At 43.0% G+C, this 27,389-nt stretch overlaps 1 protein-coding gene across 1 annotated transcript in view; it reads right to left on the reverse strand.

Annotated features, from left to right (window-relative positions):
* Window positions 1-27,389, reverse strand: part of LOC126272876 (proteoglycan 4) — a 293,957-nt gene that overhangs the window by 132,666 nt on the left and 133,902 nt on the right. The window contains exons 2-4 of the mRNA XM_049976101.1: window positions 23,576-26,108; window positions 15,170-15,285; window positions 4,825-4,962 (exon numbers count right to left, since the gene is read on the reverse strand). Coding sequence (XP_049832058.1) covers window positions 4,825-4,962; window positions 15,170-15,285; window positions 23,576-26,108 — 2,787 coding nt within the window. The remainder of the gene's footprint in view (window positions 1-4,824; window positions 4,963-15,169; window positions 15,286-23,575; window positions 26,109-27,389) is intronic.

Consider the following 27,389-nt stretch of genomic DNA (forward strand, 5'->3'; position numbering starts at 1 on the left):
TTAAAGATGTTGCTTCCATAATTCCCAGTCACTGAAGTGGCAGTGACTTTTCCAATACGAAGTAATTAAAGTAATATCTCGTATCCTCTCAATGTCAACATAGAATTATAAAATCTGAATGCAATGTAATACATCCTGCTTACAGTAGCAGAGTCGTATTATTACCATTGAAAACCGTAAAACGAAAAATTTGTTGTAGTCTTCTGTGTTTAAGTTGATAAGGAACTGATTACGAGACTATCTACGTCCTCGGCACGTACTTTCTGATGCTGTACGCCGATGATAGTTCGTTCCACGAGTATCTTTGCGGATTTCAGACTCATTTAGTACATTTAAAACTAGGGATGATGTTTACTTTCTCGGAGATTATCTGCTACTCCTTGTTATGAATGCCAGTTTCCTCTCGCCCTTGCTCTATGCCTTACTTATTCCTATCATATTTATCTACTCTGTTTCCCTGACATCAAAATGTATCCGTATCGTCAAGATTTGTAACATTTAGTCTTTCAGCATGTCCACTTTTTTTTCTTTTATTGAATTTCTACATGCCGCTCTGCAGCCTACAAGACTCAAAAACATAATAAGTTGATAATAGAACAATAAAAACAGGTGATGAAACGGTGACTGGTGAAAACTGTGACATGGCCAAAAATTGCGAAGTGAAAAAAAAATAAAGGTTTGGTGATGCTGAGTAGACAGGCACAATTAAAAAAAAACACTGCGACGGTCTTGTTTCTGTTCGCAAGAGTTCCAAAACACACCTAGCCACAGTGTGGTGTCTTTTCGCAACAGTGGAAAGGAACGCACAACACTAAATACTCACTTAAAAACTGCACCATAGAGGAGACACGAAGGCAGGTGGGGGGGGGGGGAGGGGGGAGGGAACCCGGACAGATGAGGGGGAAAAAGAGGGGGAGGGGAAAAGAAAAGGGGGGGTATGTCCACCTGTTACTATTTCTTCTTTTTTGTGTTGACTCTTACACTCCAGTTAACACATGTTCCGTAAAACTGAATTCATATTCACTTCAAAATCTACTGACTCAGATCGGTATTATAATCAGTTTATTCAGAAAGAATGTTAGCAAACAGTGGGCTTTTTCATACTTATCCAACAGGGGAGAAATGATTCCGAAAATTATGAAACATATAGCCTAAATTATAAGTTGTGCTCCAAAGTGATACCTGTTTCTGAATTCAGAAATTAATTTATTCATTAGCTACACAATAAGCGGTTGCTAACATTTGTCATAACATTTAGAACCATAAAACTATCATGTATCTAATTGTAAAAATTCCACAGTTGAACGCTCACCCTGTAATATCGGTCACTTACCAGGGAAGTGCTTTCTGCCGGAGAAAAGGGGTGACCAACGAGAATACCTGCATTTGCACAAAAGCCAATCATTATGTACCTCCGTGGTTAGCGCCTAAACAATTTTAAAAGTCGCTCGAAGTTCGTCAACCTTGGGAGTGATCATCTTGGATGTAGAAGGGGAACTCTTTTGGGGGAAGTTGTTCTCCAAAGTGATACTTGTTTCTGAATTAAGAAATTAAGTTATTCAATACTTTCGGTGACATTATTGTTTTAATAGAGAAAGATTATCAGGATTAGCAAGTGCAGGTTTTGAGTACCCATCAGTCTTGCGAACTTTTGTAGGTGTCTTGCGACATAGTGCGTGTGAACGTGATCTGTCGGTGGAAGCCTTAAACCAGAGCTTGAAGCAACAGCTATTTTGATGAGTTTTGGAGTTATATGAAGAAATCTCACAATATATGTAGAAGTACGGGAACTTCTTAATTCTCCCATTTTCAAAGTGAAAAATTAGGAAGAAAAATTAGGAATTAGTTCTGGTTCAAATGGTTCAAATGGCTCTGAGCACTATAGGACTCAACATCTTAGGTCATAAGTCCCCTAGAACTTAGAACTACTTAAACCTAACTAACCTAAGGACATCACACACACCCATGCCCGAGGCAGGATTCGAACCTGCGACCGTAATAGCCCCGCGGCTCCAGACTGCAGCGCCAGAACCGCACGGCCACCGAGGCCGGCAGGAATTAGTTTAGTTCTCTCTCTCTCTCTCTCTCTCTCTCTCTCTCTCTCTCTCTCTCTCTCACTCTCTCTGTCTCTCTCTCCCTCTCATAATGAGAAGCCATATTGCAGGGTAGAAAGATCTCCTTAGCATCCAAGACAGTGATTCGCATCCTCCATCCACCCAGCCCGAGCAGAAATGGACTTCTGCGGCAGAGGACGCTGCCGCCACGGACATGTCACGTGGTCTTGTCCACTGTGAGAGACACATAACTAGTCATGCAGCAGGTCTCTCTTTTCTCCACCCCAACCTCTGTTATTCCAGCGTAGCTTGGATTTCCGCCACTCCCCGGTTCTATAAAGCCCTCCAAATCCTCGAACGCCATGCGCTCCACATCGCCTTCTGCATCCGCCTTCTGTCCCCCACGCACATCCTCTATGACCTCATCCCTTTCCCCCAACTTCTCCGTTTCCTTGAACACATCCGCACACTATATATTGTCTGCCACCTTGATCCTCCTCACCCCCTGGTGTCTCCCTTTCTCTCCACCCCCAAACAGTTGCCATGCCTTTACCGTTGTGTCCCACCCTCTCTTCATCTCCACACCCTCCATCTCCTTTCCAGCACAGCTTCCACCATCCACCCCTCCTGGATGGTGAGCTTCGCCCTGACATCTACCCTTCCTACAAACTTTAACCCCATCTTCCTGCCTCCTCCTCAGGGCTCCCTCTCATCCCCCTCCCTCCTCCTGAGCGGCTTCCCCCTCCTATTCCCCCCTCTCTTGTGTCCCCTTTCAGTGTCTGTGCACTTCCTCCTGCCTTGTCTTCCCTCTTCATCTTCTGTCCCACATGTCTCCTGCCTCTTAGTGTACCTGCTGACGCCCCTAATGTCTTCATCCCGCCACTTCCCCTGCTGCCTCTTGTTCTCCCCTCCGTTTCCATCCTCTCTGATCTTTCCCTCAGCAGGTCCCACCTGGCATTTTATTCTTCATCGTGTATGCTCCAAGTGGATTTTAAGTGTGTTGTTCCGGAGTGTTTTTAATACTGTGGCCGACTTTTAATCTGTGCATGCGCATTCAGTGTCTTCTCTGTGTTTTAAGAATCGCCAACTGTGTTTTTTAACTTTCTGGTGGCTTTTTTAACTGTCCCCCATGAACGTCTCCCTGCCAGTGTATTTTTACCTCCATTTTCTCCCCTTACTCTGTTTTATGTTCCCCTTTTTTATCGCCTTATGTATGTATCATTTCATTTTTGTTTTAGTTGTCGTGTCACTCGGCTGAAGAGCGGCGGATTGTGCTGCTGACAGCCCTTCCCTGCCCATATGGAGCAGGGGAATGAAAATCACAATAAAGAAAACAAAGTCTCTCTTTTCCCTGAAGACTTCGATACACGGCTCCTATAATACATTAACTGACTTTGCCTGTGTTTACAATTTTCGATTCGGATTGGACCGTGGGCTGTTTGCGCACACTTACAGCGACTTTCGCCTGCGCTTTGGACTTCGCTTCTGGCTAGCTGTTCGCTTCATGAACTCTGCTGTCATCGATCACATGAACCGCCAATTTGTTCCACTACTCTCTGCATCTCTGCCAGTGCAAGTGATCATAAACTGTATTCCTCGTTCGTAAATTACAGCAGAAGACTCTCAGTTCTAATCGGAAATCTCACCATTTTCTGATTACATATCGACAAATATCTTAATCTATTTCAGTAATAAATGATTTTCAAGACTACCCAAATATTTACACCTACACGACTCCTCTGTTATTCACAGTTAAGTGTTTGGCAGTTGGAGAGACAACCACTTTCAGACTATTTGTCGACAGTGTCACTCTCGAATTACACGTGCGAGTAGTGAACGCCTAAATCTTACCGTGAAAGCGCGGATTTATTTTATTACGATAGCCATTTCTCTCTATGTATGTGGCGGTTGACGAAATACTTCGGCATTCGCAATGGAAGGTATGTGATTGAAATTTCGTGGGAAGTTCCAGTTGTAACGAAAAACGCCTTTGTTTTAAGGAAAACCAGCCTAGTCGTGTGTCATGTCTCTGATACTCTTTCCTTTGAATCATGATAATATAAAACAAACTGTCGTTCTTTCAGTTTTTCGATGCCCTCCAAGAATCTTATCTGGTAAGAATCCCACACCGCGCAGAGTACTCCAGAAGACGGCGTACAAAGCTTGCGTACGCAGTCTCTTTAGTAGATTTGTTATATCTTCTAAATGTCCTGCCAAAAAACCACAGTCGCTTTCCCCACATTTTCTGTTTGGTAGCTCCAATTTAAGTTATTCGTAAGTATAATATTAGGTATTTAGTTCAATCGACAACCTTTAAACTTGTCTGAATTATCGTGTAACCGAAATTCAACCGATTCTCTTTAGTACTCATGAGGATGGACTTCACACTAGTATTTATTGTGTGGGGTCATTTTATACGTTTGCATCATACAGATAATCTTGTCTAAATCATTTAACAATTCATGTTTATCTTTTCACTTTAGTCAACAGTAAACGACAGCATCATTAACAAAGAATTTAAGACGGTACCTCATACTGTAACTTTAATCGTTTCTGTAGATTAAGAAGAGCAATTGGCATATAACACTTCCTCTGGGAAACCCATATATCACTTCTGTGTCGCTAGATGACTACGAACTGTGGCCTTCCTGTAAGAAAATCACGAATCCAGTCCCCACAGTTGAGACGATACTCCAGAGTCAAGCAATTTAATTTGTTGGCGCTTGTGAGGAACGTAAACAAAATCGCATAGTAAGTGGGCGCGCCTTACCTTTACGTCGTTCCACTGCTCATCCTGGGTGGTGTAGGTGTTGACCCGCAGCTGCGTGCCGGCGAGACTGACGCCCGTCATCTCGTCCTGCAGCGACTCCAGCGGGAAGGCCCCGGGGACCACGTGGTGGAGCAGCAGCTGCGACAGACCGCACCACGTTACACCATCTCACAGTATTGTAGCTTCTTCGAGAACCTCTTAATAGACTGAGATGACAAGATGTCATGTGATAGCGATATGCACTCATGCAGATGGCGGTAGTATCGAGTGCACACCGTATAAAAGGGCAGCGCATCGGCGGAGCTGTCATTTGTTCTCAGGTAAAGGTTTCCGACTTGATTTACGGTGCATGACGGAAACTTTGAACGCAGAATGGCAGTTGGAGCTAGACGCATGGAATATTCCGTTTTGGAAAATTTTAGGTGAGCCATAGTAAAGTTAGCTTTGAAAAGCGCGGCGCAGCGCGTAGAGTAAAGCAGTCGGCCTCCGTTTACTGGCGGTGGCGCCTTTGTCGCAGTTGAAGGCTTCGGTGTCTACCTCTAGCGGGAAAGGGGGAAAGTGGGCTGTTCCCGTGGGCTTAAGAAGTGTCCGTATGGGCTCTCGTGGAGCTGCCCTACCCAAGAACTCCACATCCTGGCCGAGGTGCCGCTCCTTCAATCCCGTATCCTCTCCGCTGCCACTTCCTTTTACCAGCAAACCCGCCGCTCTCCAAATCCTTTAATCCTCTCCTTGGGCACCCGAGTCCACCGTCTGGCCACCACTCGATGACCTGACCTTCTCTTCCGCCCCTCATGACTCACATTCACTAATCATCTCATTTCATGCCAAGTACTCTTTCTCGTATCATCGATCCATCTACTCACCACGTCATGCCATTCAGCCCCCCCACCCCCCAACCCCCCAACACTGGCCTAATCCTGACAGGCCCTTCCTCGTTTCACTTCTCCATCTGTCACTCTCTGACTTCTTGCTCTCCCCCGCCCACCCACCCCACCCTCACCGCCTCAAAATTGTCTGCCACCGCCATCACTGACACCGCCACGAAGAAGAGGCCAGGATAATGGCCTTTCGCTTGCCTCTAACTCTTACTGTCCCTCCTCCTCTCCTTTAATCTGTCTTTTAGCTGTAATTCCCGGCTAGCCAGTGGGCCGTTCGTTTTCCTCACACTCCTACTGTCCCTTCTACTGTCCTGTCAGCTTTCATTTAAATATCACGCCGGGAAGTCAATTGGGCCGTTCGTTTTCCTGCCTCTTCTACTATCCCTCTGACTATTCTTTCAACAGTATAAAAAAAACCACAGCGCAAAAGTCAAGTCAAAAACCATAACAAACATGTCATCACCACACCACCACACCATGTAAGAAGGAGAAGCACCCCAGAGGCGCTAAGACTGCGCCTTCAGCTGAGGGTCCAACCCTCCAACATGTGCGTCTGCGTCTGCTCTCTTGGAGAGTTGGCAGTCGAGGCATCAAGAAGCGACTTCTCTGCCGGTGCTAGAGGGACAGCACGCAGACCGCGGCATCAGCGTAAGCGACGCGAGCAGCGGCTCCGGGTACGGGGCGCTAACTAATCGTCGCGAAAGGAATCTTCCTGAGCGTGGGTCCGCGAGGGGCCTAATCTGCAGTTAGGCCGTATGCTGGCAACCGGCGAGGAGGTTCTGTGTCCGTTGAAACGGCTGGCAGGGGGCGGCTCGCCAGAGCATTTGGAGGTTCTGCGTTGGTTCTGGGAGTCGTAACGCACCAGAAGTCGAGTATTGATCGTTAACAGATTTTATGAAGTTTAATTGAATTCAATTTACTTACTCTTGTTAATTATACCAGCCGTATTTTTTACTTTTTTTTTGGGGGGGGGGGGGGGTCCCGCCATTCATCTCGTCTGCACACCCTCGGGAAGGTGGTAATATTAGAAAGGGTGGTCCGTTTGTCCCCTTTTGAGGACGAAAGGGGTGTCAGAGTAAATCTGTAGTTCGGATTGTTTCTTTCCCCTCCCATCTTACCTACGGGTTTATTCGACTGTTAGCCTCTGCTTTGTTTGTGAAAGTTTAAAGCACCAATGACTGTACTATTTAAAATGGAAGGCTCACGTGTATAAGGTACTCTAAGAAATAATAAAAATTCCTTTTGCCTCGTGGTAAGAACTAGTCAATTGCATAACGAATTCCTCCTCATCTGGAAGCTGTAACTTATGTAAATTTGTGTTTATGGATATTTGGCTATAATCAAGCAACGTTGTTAATGTACGCCGTAGTTAATTTTTGATATTGTTTCTAGTCAGCAAAAACTGTTGTGTGTTTTTCCAATTCAATACCTTTTAAGGCTTTTACTCAACGTGGTTATGTGTTTTATACAGGTAGTTGGTTATTCGTGTGTTTTCTTGCCATGCAAAAGTTTGCCTTTTCATTACGGATAGAAATGGTTGCCTTGCAAGGAGAATGTAAAAATTCTCAAGTACTACCTGTAGAGCGTTTGTGTTTGCCGTAAGTTAACTGACAGAAATTTGTAAAAATTTTTAAAAAATATATTTTGGAAATGTTAATGTTATTAACTGTGAGTGTCCCCCCGTGTGCATGACTCATGCGTTTTGGTTTTTCTATTTTGAGAACTTTTGTAAACAGGATTGTCTTTATATGTTGCAGACAAGTTACAGTCTGCGCCATTTAATGAATGGAGTGAAATTCACCTATAATTTAGCTGAGCTTGAAATATTATACAGCGTCGCGTTGTATACGTTAAATTGCTTGCCCGTACTTGCGTTTTACTGGCATGAAATTTTTTATAATAAATTAATAATTTAAAAGTCCTTTCCTATCTTACATTGTGACTTATTTGTTAAATGATTATTGTTTTTTAAATATCTTACAGTCTTGCACCAATTTTCAATAAAGAGTGTGTAATTTCACCAGTTATTCTTTGGCTCCTACTTTCACTTTACATTTTGTGTATTGGTTGAGATTAATAACCTTTGGTGAACCAGTAGTAATTTTACGGTTCTTTAGGAAACGCAATATTCCGAGATCCACAGTGTAAAGAGTGCACAGTGAATACCAAATTTCAGGCATTATCTCTCGCCACGGACAGCGCAGTAGCCGACGGCCTTCACATAACGACCGAGAACAGCCACGTTTGTGTGGAGTTGTCAGTACTAACAGACGAGCAACACTGCGTAGCATAACCAGAGAAATTTATGTGGGATGTACGACGAACGTACCACACAGGACAGTGCGGCGGCATTTGGCATTAATGGGCTATGGCAACGGACGACCGACGCGAGTGCCTTTGTTAACAGTACGACACCGCCTGCAGCGCCTCTCCTGGACTCGTAACCATATCGGTTGGACTCCAGACGACTGGGAAACCTTGGCCTGGTCAGACGAGACCCGATTACAGTTGGTAAGAGCTGGTTGTAGGGTTCGAGCGTGGCGCAGAACTCATGACGCCATGGTCCCATCTTGCCAATAAGGCAGTGTGCAAGCTGGTGGTGGCTCCATGATGGTGTGGGCTGGGTTTACGTGGAATGGACTGAGTCCACTGATCAGGCTGAACCGATCATTGGCTGGAATTAGTTATGCTCGGTTACTTAGAGACCATTTATAGTCATTTATGTTCATTTTTATGAATGATAATGAGCTATGTCACTGGGCCACAGTTATTCGTGATTGGTTTCAAGAACATTCTGCACAGTTCGAGCGAATGTTAGGGCCACGCCGACCGCCCGACATGAAGCCTGTCGGACGTTTATGGGGCATAACTGAGAAGTCATTTTGTGCTCGAAATCCTGCACTGGCAAACACTTTCGTATTTATGGAGGTTGCAGAGGCACCGTGGCTCAATATTTCTGAACGCCACTTATGTAAGGCTGCATGCTTTCGTGGCCGTTGTCACTGAAGTTAAAATATTCTGTGTTATTAGACCGCGTCATGTTTCTTCTAAAATGCTCGACGTTTCGACCCCTCTCAGGATCATTTGGTGTCCACTACTGCTAGAACACTGTCAGAGACGAGTGTCGCGTCCACTTACAAAGGGGGAGTTTTCTGGTATTCGTGCTGGAGAATTGATAGTATTGGTTAAAGTTCATATGGCTACCATTGGTGGATCATAGTCATAGGCTAATAGTCCCGCTCTGATGCAGAAGAAGGGGCGTTGGTAACCCTGTGGATACCATTGGCCCGCCAATGGTCCTGAGATCTTGAGGAAGATCCCAGCAGAGGGGTCGAAACGTTGAACATTTTAGAAGAAACGTGAGGCGGCCTAATAACCTGAAGATTTTAACTTCAGTTGCAAGGACTTGTTGAGTACATGCGTCGTCGAGATGCTCCACTGTGTCGGGCAAAAGGAGAGCCGACACGATATTAAGAGATGTCCCACATGTTTTGTCACTTCAGTCTATATCAGTAGAGGAAGTAACTTTCTAAATGAGTTGGAGGGCATTGTGGATTTTTGTGGCTAAGGCCGTCTAGCTCGTGCAACACTTCTTCAGCACTGAGGTAGGATTTTATAAACGAAAAACGTCCGTTGCCGTTAAGTACGCTGTTCTGGCACAAAGTGAGACTAAAACAGTGAAATTAAAAATTGTTGAGATTCACCAAAATATTAGAGCATGTCCTATGTATGCTACATCAGATATAAAATTATCTTATATCCTAGTAATGACGTGTTTTCACGGATCCCTCGATGAATTACTAGGTTAAAAGACATACTTCATACTTTTATTTGTAGACTACCAGCTGAAACATATAAAATGCTATTTTACTGGTGTACCTGAAAATAAAATCAGAAAATTCTTCGTATGACGTAATTTCAAAAAGTAAGTTGGAGATTATTGTAGCAGGCAAGTAACTTTGACTGATTTCTGCACTGCACTTCAGAGTGACACGCATGAAACTATTTTTCAATATAGTCACAAAGTCTAAGTAAACAACTTTCACCAAGTTATATGAGTAGTTCAGTTCCTCGACGATAGAAATCCTCCTCCATGGTTACGAAGGTATTCAAAAACCGCTATGCGGACGTCTTCGTCATCGAAAAATCTGCGACTGCTGTGAATCAGTTCCTCGACTGCTGGACATTTTCGACTGACGTAGATGTGGATGTCGACGGCCGTTCTTCTCGACCAACATCACCCACGTGTGTAAGGCCATGGTCAGATTGTTGGTACCGTTTCACTACGGATGAACGTGAGATTACGTTTCGATCATATACCGGCAGAATTTCACGTTAATCCTGTATGCAGTTCATACATGAGAATCGTATTGCCCCATGTCCTCCAACTTCGGTGCATGTTTCTAGTTGCAGCGCCGTTTCCAATCTCACACTGTGACGTATCTGTTATCCGTACCGCAACAGTGCTGTGTCTGCAGGACACCTGGAACATGGTCTCTATCTTGACAATGCGCCACTCTCATAGCGCAGCGACCTCAGTATGGGAAGACATGCCTGACTTACTTTCTGAAGACCCTACGTACATGGTCCATTCAGATATTTTTTGCGTCACTGCAAAAAAAAAAAAAAAAAAAAAAAAAACCAGTTAATTTTGGTGAAACAAAGATATATTTTGCATTTATTGCACCGCAAAAATGAAAACCCTTACAAACATACAACTCCCTTCTGAAACCAGTTTCCTATTTTTGTATATCATACCATTTAAATGCATGGCGTGTAACATCCTTGCTGTTGGTGATGTTACAGTCTTTGGTGTTCCATGGCGTTTTCTCATTGAAAATACATCTTTGTCATTGCGTTGCGCCTGTTTTTCTTCAGACTCTTCTCTCTCTTGCAGTCTCTCTTGTATGTGAAAGTATAGGTTGTCGCCGAATGTGGACAATAGTGCAACATCGAATATAATGCATAGTCTTATTGTTGGGAGGAAATAAACAATCACGTATTTGGTAGGGTGGAGTATATTAGCATATTAAAACGTATTACAAACACTTTCTAGTTCAAAATTTCGCAAAACAAGCAGAAATTACATTCATTTCTCTAAGCCTCGCTGACATTGCGGTAAACAGCTTCGAGATATAGTGAGAGCTTGCAGGAACGCAAACAAGTGATGCACAGGAAGCACACATTGTACACGCAACAATCACAAACACGTAATTTAGTTAATTTTCTAAGCTAGAAAAAAATGGAAGTTGCATGTAGCACATAAGGACTGAGGAGGTTAAAATGACGTTTTGGCTGCTGCGGCCATCAACACTGCTGAATAAGGCAGCTTTAGTAGAGATTATATGCTGTAAGACCCTCTCCCCCCATCCCTGTCTCTGTTGCAGCGAGTACATACGAATACCCACAGCGGGCAGTCTGCACACAACAGCGATGACAGCATGCCTGTCATTTTGTTTCTTTTACTTAAATTAATTATACTAGGATTAGACACGAAAAAATTTATGTGTGTAATATTCGAATTTATTTCTGTATCTATTTTTCTTATAAATTTGACTATTGACTATACCAATCAATGTAGCAAACCGCACGCGTGGCTGGTTGTCGACGATGAAATGCTGTAGGCGATTAGCGGAGCTTATAGAATGTAATCTCGAGTAAAGCTGACTTAGTCAGTAGTGACGTCCTTATTTCTACAGATCTTGCTCCGCCTGTCACCACCAGCAGTCATACCTGATATAACATCGTACTTCTTAATTATTGTACCTTATATATGAGACGTTGTTCAGCCATATTTACATCCCTCTATACTGAATATGTATTGTTACTGTACTGCAACAGGGAAAAGCCTGAAGCTGGTTTGAGGGTTGCTGACGAATAAAATTGCGAAAACGAGATCGAGATTGCATGTAGTCGATTTTTCCAATATTTGATCTGATGACGCCAACATCGTTAAAAGAGCAGAAATGTGTTTAGCGATCTAGATGGCTTTATTCAGAAATAAGCTCTGAGAATAATCATGAAAACTACAAACTGAATGAAAAATCCTTACTTCTGATTTTTAACAGAATAATATTGAAGATATGTTTACGGCCTGTGTATTGTGTTTGTACTTACTATTTGGCCAAATGTTATTCTGCTAGTTTTGCTTGACGCAATAACATGTTTCGCAAGTGTGCGCTAGAATATCCTAGGAAAGAAAGGAGGCAAAACTGGAAAGCATTATCTTCAAGTGGTGACATCGTCATTGTGATGTAGCGATTGCTATACTGTTAGTAAAGACACAATTTTATCTCTCCATCGCAAACTGTTTTTATTAATGTATGGCCAGTGTAAATGTCTTATGTACGGTCATCACATACAAAATGCTCGGCTGGAAATAGCACATCAATGCGAACTTCAATATCGTAAACAGCAGACTGGCTCCTGAGTGTGATACTGCAGTTCACAGTGACGTGATATTGGTAGCGAATCATTTTACCGATGCATTAAAAAGACTATAAAATTACTTTGCAATCGAGACAGAATTTTTTTATATTACTAGAAGTTATCTTCCCCCGCGTAATGTATGAGGGTTGTTTTAAGTATCTATTGAGTTTAAATGACTGCAAGATGTGTGTGTGTGTGTGTGTGTTTGTGTGTGTGTGTGTGTGTGTGTGTGTGTGTGTGTGTGTGTGTGTGTGCGCGCGCGTGTGTGTGTGTGTTGAACCTTCCTTTTGCGAGTCTACCTACTCTTCTCGCTTAGCGTCAAGGAGCGTGACTACCTTAACGTCCAAAGCGGACGGACGGATCATCATCAACATTGTAAGACTTCTTCACTCCATGAGACACTGTTGCTATGTTTGGTGTTTGATCCAGGAGTTCGGCTCAAAGTATGGTGACCAGGAACATCACACTAACAGATTTCCTCCCCTTGTCGCGAAGTGCCGGTATGAAAATTTCCTCAGTCATCACGATTCGAATTGACTACCTCCAGATCGTGTGCGCTGAGGTGTGTTTCCGACCTCGTCTACAAAAGCAGGTAGTGTCCTAAGAACGCAGGTTCATAGATGTCAAGTTTTTTCATTTCTTTATAACTATTTTTACTAACGGTTATCATTCCGAAATAAAAACCATCTTGTACGGGAGACCGAAGCAGGATATGTTGTCACATGAGTTGGATGGCACAAGTTTCAGTTTTCTGTCGTTGTTGATTCCTGGCGGTCTTAACTCAAACCACAGTACGATCACAATACCCTGACTAGGCAGTAAGTAGTCTATAGTTGCTGGTTATAGTTTACTTAATTTCACAGGTTTATGTGTTTTTGTAATTACAAACACTCATTCATTGATTAACTCTCATTATCCACTTTGTACTAGCCTAAGTGCACATTCCAACTATTTCGTGTTATTTTATAACAACTGCACAATGTTGTTCGGTACCAGTATTGAGGTTAGGTTCAAAGTCTATTTTTCTAGCCCGGTTCTTCACTGAAAATGTTCTTCGGGGTTCGCTGTCACAAAAATTTCCGGGGGTTACACGGGGCAGCCTACACTGGCAGGGGTTTTTCTCGCTCGCTTGTCTCAAGTAAAGATGGTGAGAAATCATAAAAGACAAACCGAGGAGATGTTACTCCATACTTCATGCAAGCAACAGTGAGGAAGGCAGAAAAGGAGAAATTATCAATTCTTAAAGCCGTAACTGTAAACGAACTTCAGCAAGTATTATGGGTCCCATCTTAGCGTATGAAGACTAAGATTTACTAGATCCAATGGAATCGTTGTTATCGTCCCTCCGCCCTCCCGCCCCCTCCCCCGTCCACGTTGTACACATAAGCTCCGATCTTTTGATCACACTGCCTATGGGCAATTTAAGGAATTCTTCAACTCAGGAGGACTGGATGATCAACAAACCGGGGAACATTCCGACAATATGCGATATGCAACAAATTGTTTCTCGTGCATATCCTCGTACAGTGACTTGCAATGATTCCATCTAATATTTCTTTAGGATTTCCGTGCAGATATATATCAATTAAGTTGTGAAATATTCACTGATGCAAATTTTCCGCGATGTGTGTAAACGACAGAGAGAAGCTTGTGGACAAGTTCCAAGAAAAGTCTGCAAAGCAAAGCCCACCGATGTTGTCAAGTAGTAGCAATATTGTAGTAAGACATTTGCTAAAGAAATAAAGATAGAAATAGCTCCTGAAGAAGAAATACAGCAACTTTAACAGATTCACCAGTTAAAGAAAAAGCTTTACGAGCTAGCTAAAAACACAAGAGAAAAAATTTCAGTTCAGAAAAACGTAAACAATGTAATAAAAAAAACCGAAAAGAAGTGAAAACAGGAAAGAACGAAAACTCTCAGTAGTGAAGAAGAGGATGATGACTATTGTCAGGATTGTAACATTATGTGATTGCCTTGTCATTTTAAATCATTCACTAATCGAGCAGTCGCTCGGCAACAGCTACAGTTAGCAAGTAATGTTGCGAGAATGCAAAAGGTGAACGACCTGTGAAGTAACTTGTTTACTATCGAAGCGCCGTCAGAGATGCAGTGAGTTACTGACTTTGAAAACTGCGGCGCGAAAAACGGTCAGAAGAAATACACTTTTACACATTCTTTTGATGTACGAGATATTCTCGATGAACAGTTACTCAGTTACTCATTTTCTCTTGTCTCTTGTAACTTGTATCGGATGCGCATGTCTTGGCCCCATATTATTATTGTTAAAAATAGTATTATTTTAGTGTAAAGTAAAAGTGCAATACTGCATAGCAGTAGATTTATTGTGCGACGTGTATGTGACAACGTCAAAGGAATTATTTTCATTAAGAGAAGAGAAGTGCCAGTCAAAACGGTATCCATGTTAAATGTCCATTGCAGTGTAAGTTAATCTATTAATTGCGATAAATTCAGAGTTAAATGGAACTGGTGTATGGACTATTTATTTAGTATAGAATCTATGTCTCACTCCTTTATGAAGTTATTTAATTTTCTTTATGTTTCTGCCAAATAGAGAGTTCACAGTCACGAATTTTTTCGTCGAAATCGGACGGAAGCTACATGCGGCGAAATATTTTCTCCGCGCCATATTCTACTAGTAAATGCATGATAAACTACGGTCCCTTAGGAAATTCGTATTGAGCTATCCAAAAATAATTATCTTTTGAATGAGCAATTACTCTCCTCTGCAATGCAACTTCCGACTGATCAGACGATCCAAGTAGAATTAGCTGCATACGGTCGGCGTTCGCAAATATATTTCCACCGCTGATTATAGCTAGATATTACAGCACAAAAGCAAACATATTGTTATAATTAGCGACTACGAACGGGGACATTTATAACTGTATATTTATGTGTAAACTTTACGTAAACATGTCGTTATAGGATGAATGCACTGAGCAGTTTGAGCGCGTGGTGAGAAGTGTAAGCAGCCTGCTTTTACACTTGTGCAGACAACAGGGATACGGCGACTTACCCCGCTGAGCAGTCTGGGGTTCTCCTGGAACTTCTCCGCGGCACGGTCAGGTCCTCCCAGCTGCACAAGGAGCGCCTCGAAAGCCTTGTCCGTCGGCGCAAACAGAGTGTAAGGTCCTGGAAGAGACAGCAAAATCAGTCTTATCTGTTTACGAAAGAGTGTTCGTGGCGATTAGGTGGGACTTAGGAAAGGCAAAACCACATAGAGGCAGCTGTGACGTTGCGCTCGCTAATGGAGACACAAAACCATCATAGGATTTGTCGATGTACAAAAGCGTATAATGAAACTAAATTTTTAATAAAAACAAGTAGCAAAATAAGAATGAATGGCATTATAATTAACAAGTGAGTTGCAGTCGTTCTCCAACCTCATTTAATTTGTAGGTAAATGACATGATTAAAAATGGAAGGGGGAAACAAAGGAACAAGCCTAGTTAACGACCATTATATATATAAAAATAATATACACTGACTGCCATACTATAACAGTCACTCCATAAGAAGAATTACAAAGTATACTTTCAAAAAACAACATATTGGCAAACATTATAATTTCAGAATACCTATACAAATCGCAAAAGTAATAGCATCCCGAGGAAAACAACAGGTTCACTCAAAAATAGTAATAGAAAATAAAATAGTCGAGCCAGCATGTCATTTTAACTCCTTGGTCTGCGACATTTCTTTTCATTATGAAACAGATGCAAAGAATAAAAAATAAAATTTCAGGGTGTCTGTGGAACAATAAAAATACAACGAAACAGACGCGTTTGACCAATACTACTTTACAGACCTCAGGCTTGGATAGCTAACAATGAGGACGTAAATCGTACAGTGACGTCGAAATGAAATTTCTCTGACCAGTTAAAGAATGTAAATTAGAAGATAGAGAAAGAAAGTAAATTATATGTCAGAAATGAGCTTCAAATACTTGCAGTAACAGAAGAAACCGACAAATATAAACAGAGATGGAAGCAGTCTGTAGACAGAACACAGCAAGGCAGATAACCCAAAAAAAGTATTGTAATATATAGCCAAAGGAGTAAGAGATGTAAGTCCACTCAGGAAACGACGGAACTAAGACGCTGAAGCCAGGACAAGGTACCTCAAACCTAATCCATGAAAGTAGATGATGATGATAATGCAAAATTTTGCAAAGTGTTAGATATTCTCAGAAAAATAGGTGTAAGCTGTAGGGAAAGATAGGTAATATATAACACGTATAAAAACCAAGAAGGAATCATATGAATGGAAGACCAAGAACAGAGTGCTGAGCCTAACAGAGATGTAAGGAAGGGAACATCCTTTCTCCCGTCCTGTTCAATCTCTGCGGCGAAGAAACAGTCACGAAAATAGAAGGAAGGTCGAGGAGTGGGATAAAAATTCACTGCGAAAGGATATCAGTGATAAGATTCGCTAATGATATTGCTATCCTCAGTGAAAGTGAAGAAGAATTACAGGAGCTGTTGAATGAAATGAACAGTCTGACGAGTGCAGAATATGGATTTAGAGTAAACAGAAGAAAGATGAAAGTAATGAGGAGTAGCAGAAATGAGATTAATGATAAACATCACATCAGAATTGGGGCCCTGAAAGAAGACGAAGTGGAGGAATCCTTATAAGCAAAAAATGTATTATGGATCAAGCACTGACGACGTTAAAAAGGGACTAGTACAGCAAAGGGGGCATTACTGGCCGAATGTAGTCAACTAGTGTCAAATATTCGCTTTAGTTTGAGGAACAAAGTTAACAGAAGGTACATTTTGAGCACATAATTCTGTGGTACCGAAACATAGACAGTGGGAAAACCAGAACAGAAGATAATCGAAGCAATTGAGACGTAATGCTGCAGAAGAATGTTGAAAATTAGGTTTACTGATAAGGCATAAGGATGTTCTCCTCAGACTCAAAGAGGAAAGAAATGTATGGAAATCACTGTCAAGTAGAAGGGTCAGGATGATAGGACATCTGCTAAGACATCAATAAACAACGTCCACGGACCTACAGGGAGATGTAAAGGGTAAAAACCGTATGGAAGACAGAGCTTACAATATAGCCAAGAAATATCTGAAGACGTTAACCGAAACGGGCCCATCAGATGACTGACGGCTAAAAAAAATATATAAATATAACGATTTTCATCCTGATGTTTACAGTCTTACAGGATGATAGTCAGAAAATCGTTATATAATACTTCATAAATATTAGTATAATATTTCATTTATGTATAATAAGGCACCCGACAAGTGAGAAATACTTGTAGTGTTAATATTTTTAATCTTGTTCCTGCCATAGTGTTTCAAATTGGAAAAGTCATCTATTAAATATTTTACTATAAACGACAAAAATGTCTATTTTTTTCTCCACTCACCTGTGCTTATTGCGTTTTATTTCCTGTCAAAGTCACAGAGCTTCGAAACCAATAGCAAATTCAGTGTGAGCAATTAACATTTTTGAGGTTTTCATGTTGCGAGATTCTGAAATATCTGTCTTACAAAAGAATCCGTAAACTGAAACATCTTGACAGGTTAAAATTGTGGGCGCGACCCAATTAAAACCGGAACCCTCGCAATTCTTGGTTCTAAACCGCTAAGCTATGAAGGTACGACTCATCTGACCACCTTCATAGCTCCTGTTCTGCCATTACTTTCCAAATTTCACCGAAGCCCAAGGGTCCAATTTTTAGTCCTGATCCGATATAAAATTTTAGTACTTGCGGAAATTTCACGGCAATGCACTATCTGCAGAGTTAATGTTTTTTTTCTGAAACTTCATTGTATTTTTAAATTCATGCATTAAGTTTTGTCAAGACCTGTGCGTCTTGCTCTTGCAAGTTTCCAGGTATATGCATGAGAGAGTCGATGATCTGGAAAAGAAAGTCTCCTACCCAACCGTCCGTCATTGGTAGTGTTGATGATGTTATTTAGCACAGACGCGACAATAGATCTGAAAATAGGTTTTCGACTTTTTACCTATTCCTCATGCCATTAAGCTGGTTTGCCTGTGAATCGTGAACAAAATTCTATGCAATATTACTAAGGAAGATGGGTGTCCTTGGGAAAGATATATTTGCGAAGTTAGCGAATATTATGAGACTTCCTAGATAACACTATGTTAGACGCGGACTCAAGGCGAGGCCTTATACTGACCGTCACTACACTTGCTGTTGGTACCTAAGCCTTTACTTGGTGCTGAGACTCGTTACTCACTGCGATATCTCTGCCATAAATGTCTGCACTGACACAGTATTGTACTGATTTCTATTGTCAAGATCTTTCCTATTCTCATTCTTGTTACTGTAAGATACTTACTGTGTTTAAATTTCACGTGACAGTTCTTTACTTTGTTCCGCTGAGGAGAAACACAAGTTTCTTTTCATTTTTTCCGTCGTATTCCATGCATTTATCATTCGACTTGAATTTTAAGATGAGTAGATAGATACTGATTTTTGTGTATGTAAATTGCAAGCCCCCCTCTTCCCCGACCCAGAACGACAGACCTTGCTAAGGTGAGATTCCTTGCGTGCCTTAGTGATAACAACTTCCTTACCGTATATGCAACTACAACAAATGTGTGTCTTTGAAAAGGCAAGACTAACCCATAGTTCCTGAAGCGGGGCAGCAGTCTTTTGAATAGTTGCAGTGGAAACAGTCTGAGTGATTAACTGATCTGGCCTTTTAAGATTGGCCAACATAGCCTCGCTGCGCTCCTACTGTGAACGAGTGAAAGAGGAAACGTTTATTGAGTCATCAGTTTTCTGACTGGTTTGATGCTGCCCGCCACGAATTCCTGTTCCTTGCACTTGCAACCTATGTCCTTCATTATTTGCTGGATGTATCCTAATCTCAGTCTTTTTCTATAGTTTTTACCTTCTACAGCTCTCTATAGTGCCATGGAAGTTTTCCCCTAATGTCATAACAAATGGTATCATCCTGTCCCCTTTCCAAGTCAGCGTTTTCGATATATTCCTTTCCTCGACGATTCTGCAGAGAACCTCTTATTCCTTACCTTAATAGTCTAACTAGTTTTCAAAAATCTTCTGTAGCATCACATCTCAAATGCTTCGTTTTTCTTCTGTTACTGTTTTCCCACACTACATGTTTCACTGTCATAGAATACTGTGCTCCAAAAGTACGTTCTCAGAACGGTTTTCCTCAAATTAAGGCCTATGTTTGATACTAGTAAGCTTTTCCTCGCCAGGAAACTACACCCGTGATTTTTTTTTCCCGGGAGTATTGTGCTCTACTGTATGGCTTAATGTTGATGCATCTTTGTGGGTAAAATATTCCCGAGGTAAAATAGTTCTCCACTCGGATCTCTGTGCGGGAACTAATCTTCATTAGGAAAAATAAAACTGGCATTCTACGAGTGTGAGTGTGGAATGGTAGATCCCTTAGTCGTGTGGGTAAGTGGTAAGAGGGTTTTAAAAGGGATAGTCTGAAGTTAGATTAGAATTAGTGAAGTGCTTGGCGGGAAAAACAGGGTTACCAACACAAAGTCGGAAGGGGTAATGTAGGAATATGTCTAATAATGAAATAAAAAATCAGCAGATTTCTGAACGCATAATGATAACCAAGATGGACACAAGGCCAGCACTCATCATAGTAGATCATGTTTACGTGCCTACTAGCTCTGCAGTTGATGAAAGGAACTGGAAGAAGATAAGGAAATAATTCAGTTAAAGGAAATAATAACTTAATTGTGATTGGTGACTGGAACTAGACTGTAGGAAAAGAAAGAGAAAGAAAAATGGTAGGACAACACTGAGTGGGGGAAAGGAATGGAAGAGTAAGCCTCCTGATAGAATTTTGTACAGAGAATACTTCAGTCATAGCCACCACTTGGTTTAAGAGTCATGTAAGAAGGTTGCATACGTGGAAGAGATCTGGACACGCTTGACGGTTTCAGATTGATCACATACTGGTAAGACTGAGATTTCGAAACCAGATTTTAGACTGTGAGGCATTTCGAGAGGCTGTTGTGAACTCTGTCTACAATTTATTGGTTCAGAACTGCAGACTCAAACTGAAGAAATTAGAAGAAAATTAGGAAATTAAGATGATGAGCAATGAGTAAATTGAAGGAACTGGAGGTAGTTGACAGATTCGGAGGGAGTGTTAGACAACCCCTTGGGAAAGGAATAGAATAGAAGAAGAATCGGTATCTTTGACACATGGCGTAGGTAGTGAAGGCAGCGATGAAGCAAATAGGTAAAGAAAGAAGAACTATTAGAAATCCTTGGATTACGCAGGGGACATGGAATTTAATTGAAGGAAAGAGAAAATACAAAAATATATCATATGAAGCAGGTGAAGGGTATACAGATGTCGAAAACGTGATTTTGACAGAATGTGAAAACTGGCTAAGCTGGAATACCTTGGGCATGTGCAAGCTTGTAACAGCATGCCTAGCAGGGGTAGAGATTCATTCTGCCTATAGGAAAGTGAAAGAGACCTTTGGAAAAAAGAGCAGCAACTGTAAGAATATGAAGAGCTAAGAAGGCAAGCCCATACTCAGCGAAGAAGGGGAAACTGAAAGGTCGGAGCAATATGCAGAGAGATTATAAAAGGTGGAAAAATTCGAGGATAATATTATGGGAACAAAAGAGAAAGTAGATGAAGATGATATGGATTATACGCTACAGCAAAAAGAAGCGCTGAAAGACTTAAATGAAACAAGGTCCCTGGAGTGGACGGCAGTCCCTCAGAATTGCTGAGATCCTTGAGCCAGTCATGACAAAGGTTTTCAACCATGTGCACGATACAGACAGGCGAAATACCTTCATACTTGAAGCATGTAGTACTTCCAGTTGCCAAGAAGGCAGGTACTGACGGGTGTGAATACTAACGAACCATCAGTTTAGTAAGTATGGTTGCAAAAAAGTGACAGGAATTATTTACAAAAGAATGGAGAAACACGTGTAGAAGATTATTTTGGGTTCTGGAGGAATATAGCAACACGCGATGGAATACTGATTCTGTGACTTCTCTTATAAGATAGGTTACGAAAAGCAAATCTACGTTTATGCAGTTGTAGATTTAGAGAAATCTTTTGACAATATGGACTGGCGTACATTCTTTGAAATTTTGAAGGTATCATTGATAAAATACACTTAGTGAATGGTTATTTACAACTTGTAGCAGACTGTAATTGTAAGCGTCGAACGACATGAGAAAATTTGTGAGACAAGTTTGTAGCCTATTTCGAGTGTTATTCAGTCTATACACTTTGAAGCTGTGAAGGGCATCACGGAGAAATCTGAAAAGGGAAATTAAGTTCCGGGAGCAGAAACTATAACTTTGCGGTTTGCTGATGACAGTGCATTTCTGTCAGAGACGGGTAAGGACTTTGAAGAGTAGTTTAATCGAATGGACAGCGTCTTGGAAAGAGATTAGCAGATGAATATCAATAAAAGTACACCATGATAGCGGAAATAGTCGAAGTAAATTAGGCGACACTTAGATTAGGAAATGAGACACTGAAAGTCGTAGACGATTTTTGTTATCTGGGCAGTGCCGGACGAAGTAGAAAATATAAAACAGATGCTGCCAATAGCAGTAAAACATACGTGGAAAAGAAGAATATGTTAATACATAAAATAAGTATAAGTGTTAGGAAGTCGTTTCTGGAGCTACTTTCCTGGCGTACAGCCTTCTGTACAAATGCAACATGGAAGATAGGCAATTCAGACAATAATATATGAAACAGAAGAGTGCTGAAGGTTAGGCGGGTAGACCAAATATCAGATGAGGAGCTACTGAATCGGCTTGGCGAAAAAAATAACTTTATGGGACAACTTAAGAAACTGTGAAATTGGTAATGGAAGGAAGCGTGGGGGAATTATGGAGGGGGGCCGTTTTAAATACAGAAAGCTGTCTCGGACGGATGCCGGTTGCATTGTAAACTAGCACGGAGAGCTGCACCAAACCAGTTTTCGGACTGAAGACCACAATAATGGAAATAAGAAAACTGAATAAACATTATATTCTTTCTGAAACCGATTGTTAGTTTTATTTGAATGCAGCAATAAACGTCCTGGAAAACTTAATAATGAAATAAGTCTACTGTCGTTGAGCGATTATAATATGCAAATGTACTTTTGAAAGTCACAGCTTCATCAACAGGGCTCAGATGTCATAGAAGAACGTTCATTGCGATGCAAACACACTTTTCTCGTCTTCAAAGCTTTCTGGAGAATGTCTGCTCACAACTAACAAGTCGAATGCACATCTGTTGTTTACAGTTCTTAGGCCAAGCTGCCTTCTTAGTCGCTGCAGCACTGGCGTTTCTAATACGCCACGAACAAACTCCGTCTTGGAACTTTTGGAATGACTGTGCACAGTGCCATGACAAAAACTCTATAAAAGACAGTAGACGATGTCTTATTAAGTTTCACTGTTTCAGGTTGTCAGGAATAGTCACGATGTACCCCGCGAGCTGAAGAGTCCTGGTTAGACACCCAATCAGGTACATAGTTACAATGTATCAGGAAGTTTCACGAGCGTAAACTGGTACAGCTTAGAGCAGGGATCTCCAAACCTTTTAGTGCGCGGGTCACATTGACTCCTCCACGAAGTCATAAGGGCCAAGATCTACCTAGTGGGATTAAAGAACCCTAGCACTCCATGATCACCGTAATGTAAGGCTAAAGGAAAGATGAAATAGCAAAAATCTAAGGTTATGGGAATAGCTAGCACTGAAACGAACTACTATTTCTATTTAATTACATAATTTTGATTGGTGGACGTACGTGACCGAAATTCTGCTGTATTTTATTCTGGCGAATTTCACCGACAAAAAAGTATGTTACTGCACATTCTGTATGTATGTTACAACGTAATCAAAAGAAAGTGAAACCTCGCTTAAGAAGCATCTTCCATAATGATTGATTACTAAGGCTAGTCGCCGAAGTGGCGCCCTGTTGAAAGACTTGCACCAGACTCGTGAGTAGAATAAAATGCAAAGATTTTTTTACTTAAAATGTTTTCGCCAAACTAGTCTGTTAACCCTTCTTTTTTTTTCGCTATTGCACGGAGAATGGCCTGTCTGTTTATTGCGGATAGCCACAAGTTTAACCATGACCTTCCGCTTTGTGAAGACAGAGCTCCGACAATGTCGTGGTGTATTGGTCGTGATAGGCCTCGAAACTCAATTGTTGGCAGTATAGATACCACCTCAAATATTTGGCGGGCCGGATATCGGTGATGTCCGGCCAGCTAACGCGGGCCGGTTTGCCGGCCCTTGCAGGCCGGTTTCGGCCAGCGGGCCGTAGTTTGGAGACCCCCTGGCTTAGAGTACTACATGTTCCTATATGATCTCAATGTATTGTTCTTAAAAATTTGCTCTTCTCGAATGAGAGAATTTTGTAAACAGCTCTTCCAGGGAAATATAAACGAAAATATCTTACCACTGTCATTGAGGATGCTGTCCAACGACGATTCTTTCAGAAACCTCGCCATTGCGTACAAGCCAGAAGATCTCAGCACGTCGCTCAGAGTCTGGTTCTGCGAGGTTTGTTGGTAAACGGATTCCTGCGAGGTCGCTTCGGCAGCGTTTCTCAGGAAACTGGAGCTCTCGTACAGGGACTTGGTTGCATTTCTGGAAACGGGCGGAACGTGGTGACTCTTGACGGACTGCTTCTGTACTGTCTCCTGGCCGTTCACCTGGTTCAGAAGGGCGACAGTGTGGTCCTCGAACGGAGTGCTACTCTGCGTGCTGTACACCGCTGTAGTTGACGTGGTCGCTGGCGTTGTCGAGCGGTATCGTGGTCTGTAGAGTATCGGCGACTCCTTGCGGGAGTTCTGCGACGATGGCACTCGAACCGATGCAGGCGTTGTTCTGCGGTATGAAATTTGCGGACGGTACGTTAAAGGCGCTGAGGTGGTGGATGTAGTCGTGGCCACTCGGAAGCGTGGAGTTTTCTGTCGCTTTGCGTCGAAGTCGACAAACTGGTTTCTGATGGGAGAAGCCGTCTGTGAGGACGAGGCTGAGACAAATACCGACTCTGCACTGGCATCCGTAGGCGCCTGGATCGTAGGGGAGTTCTGTCTCGCCAGACCAGGCGCAACCGGCGTCGGGATGGTGGGAGTGCTGCCAAACTGGTTCGTCGCTTCGATCTCAGGATACGCCGACGGCGATGCTTGGGAGTCCACGCTCGGGGAGAAGGAGATGGAAGAGAATGATTGCGTGCCTCGAGAGGGCTGGATGTTGAAGTACTGGTAAGAAACTTGGTTGGCGATTCCGTCTGTTGGAGTAAACTGCTGCTCTTTCACTTGGGAGGGGATCACGGAATTTTTGGGTACAGTTGGCCGGACATTTTGAATGGATGGTTTGCTTGAAATATATGTGGCTGAAGGAGACGATTCTTGTGGAGTAGTACCGGGAGATGGAAGAAATTGTGGAACTTCAGGCTGCTTGTTCGACGGAGGTAACTTAAGTTCTCCTTGTTGTAGCTTCTTGATGATTTGGTCTACGTCAGGAGGAGATGACTGTCCGTCCTTCTGCGCATTTCCCGTGTTTCCTTTCACTCCCTGAACCTTTAGCGTGCCGTCTGGTTGCTCTTCTAGGAAGACAAAAGTAACTTTCTTCTGTGGCAACGTGGGAGGTAGGTTACCGACTTCCTCGAGGCCACCATCCTGCTTGTGCCTTATCACCTCGAATTGAGCTCCAGGCGGTAACACCCCTTTGGTCAGCTCCTCGAACGAGACTGTTGGCGGTGGTGGCGTCGTGACAGGAGTTGGTGTAGTCGACTGGATCGACGACTGCAGAAGTGCAGCCTCTTCGGGTGAGCTTACCAGCTGAAGTTTGTTGCCGTTGGAGAGGTAGATAACCGGGGGAGGGGTCCCGGAGGGTCCCTTTTTGATTTCCAGTTTCGACGGATCAGCAAGCGCGGCCCCGTCAGCGGAATTTACCAGCTGGAGTTTGTTTCCATTGGCCAGATAGATAACTGGAGGAGGAGAGCCGGAACTACCAGGTTTGGGCTCCACTTGCGAACGGTCGGCGGTGATGGGGACCTCAGCGTTTGCAATAGCCAACTTCAGCTTACGAATGAGTTCCTGTCGCTGCTGCAGTTGTGTCTGGAACTGCGTCTGCAACTGTTCTACGGCCTTCTTCTGATGCTCCGGTGCGGGTGATGGGGAGGTGTAGAGCTGTGGTCGGGGTGTAGAAGTCGTCTGTGGAATCTGAGAGCGGGACGGTTGCTCCTGGAGGAGTGTTTGCAGCGGCTGCCGCCTCTGTTCCTCCCTCTGGGCAGAGGTCAGCGTCGGTGTGAAGGCCGACGCTTGAGTAGCTGCAGGGGTCGGTCTGAAGGACGACGCCTGCGGCTGGAGCGTCGGCTCCGCTCCAGCGGATCTCGTCTCCGCTACATCGCGCCCGCCACTGTAATCTTTGATCTGCTGGAACAGTTGCTGTCTGTCGCTCTGGAGAAATACTTGCTCGCCAGCACCTTCACTGTGCAGCAGTCGCACTCGGTTCGAGGAATCTGTCGGAGCCACTCTAGCGGCGGGAGGCGGTGGGGCGTTCTGCGCTGCCTCGACAGAGTATTTGCTCTGCTGCGGAGTAATCGAAAATGTTCCGCCGGGCTGCGGCAGCGAGCTGTAGAACTGTAGAGGCACGCCGTTGGAAGGAACAAACACCTGCTGAGGCGCGGACTGCGTGTTTGCAGCAAACGTCTGCTGAGCAGTGGCCACTGTTTGCTGAGCTGTAGGGAACACCTGTTGGGGCGCCGGTGAGAGAGACGGCTGCTGGGATGGCGGGGCGGAGGCTGCCGGGGACGGAGGCTCTCCGGGGAAGGTGGACTGCTGCGAGTAGAGCAGCGGCCCCTGCTGCGTGCTGGCCGGCAGCTGCAGGGGTGTGAAGCGATGCTGGATGTCCTTCAGGATCTGCGTCTGCTGCTGCAGCGAGAGCGCCCTGTTCACTGGTGCCCTTCCGGGGAACACTGCCTGCAAAACACAAAAAAGTACTTTAAGTTTCTCGTGCAGAATGGTGCAGACGAAGACCGTTCATTTCCACATCTTCATGTTTGCAAACCACTATGAAGAGAATGGCACTGGGTACACATTAATGCTTCTTCCCGTTCCATTCACGTCTAGAGCAGGGGCAAGAATGATGGCTGAAACGCCTCCAAGCGCCCTGTAAGTAGTGTTGTTTTAGCTGTCCCTAGGGAAGTGGCACGAAGAGTGTTGTAGTATATTCTTAGATTTCTTATTAAAGATATTCCTTGAAACTTTGTAAGTGGGGTACCAACTCCCTGACAGGTTTCAACATCTCCAAGACGTTCTCCCATGGATTAAACAAACCAGTGACCATTCGTATTATCCTTCTTTACAACGTTCAATATCCCTGTTAGATATGGGTCCGATACACTTGAGCAACATTCTGAGGTGGATGGCATGAGTGTTTTGTACGAAAACTCGTTTTTAGGCATTGCATTTTTCTAGTAGCCCATCAATGAACCGAAACCTGTCACCAGCTTTACCAAACACCAAATGTTTATCACCACATTTCATATCCCTACAAATTGCGACACTCATATATTTGCGTGAGTTTACTGAGTCCAGTTGCTTCTCACTGAGATGATAGTTATACCATTTTTTGTCTTTTAAAGAGTACAATATTAAATTTCTAAACGTTTCAACCAAACTGCATATCACGGTGCCATTCTGAAAAATAATCACGATCTGATTCGATATCTGTGAAGCTTTCGCCAGTCGGTGGTTGATTATAAGTAACTTCATCACCTGTGAAAACTATGTTACTATTAAGATTTTCAGCATGATAGTTACTATACAACATGAACGGCAAGGGTCCTGACACACTTCCCTTGTCCATGCCTGAAGTGACTTCCGCATTTGTCGATGACCCTATCCAAGATACCATGTTGTGCCTACCCTGCCAAGAATCCATTAACTCAAGAACAAATTTCGGTTGATATGACATGCGATAATAAACGTAGTCACATGATTTGCGGAAGTCAAGAAACACTGTACGTACTTGACTGCCACGATTCTACATCTACATCTACACTCTGCAAGCCACCTGACGGTGTGTTGCGGAGGGTACCTTGAGTACCTCTATCGGCTCTCCCTTCTATTCCAGTCTCGTATTGTTCGTGGAAAGAAAGATCGTCGGTATGCCTCTGTGTGGGCTCTAATCTCTCTGATTTTATCCTCACGGTCGCTTCGCGAGATATACGTAGGTGGGAGCAATATACTGCTTGACTC

This window comes from Schistocerca gregaria, chromosome 5 (assembly GCF_023897955.1).
Source record: "Schistocerca gregaria isolate iqSchGreg1 chromosome 5, iqSchGreg1.2, whole genome shotgun sequence".
Classification (NCBI taxonomy): domain Eukaryota; kingdom Metazoa; phylum Arthropoda; class Insecta; order Orthoptera; family Acrididae; genus Schistocerca; species Schistocerca gregaria.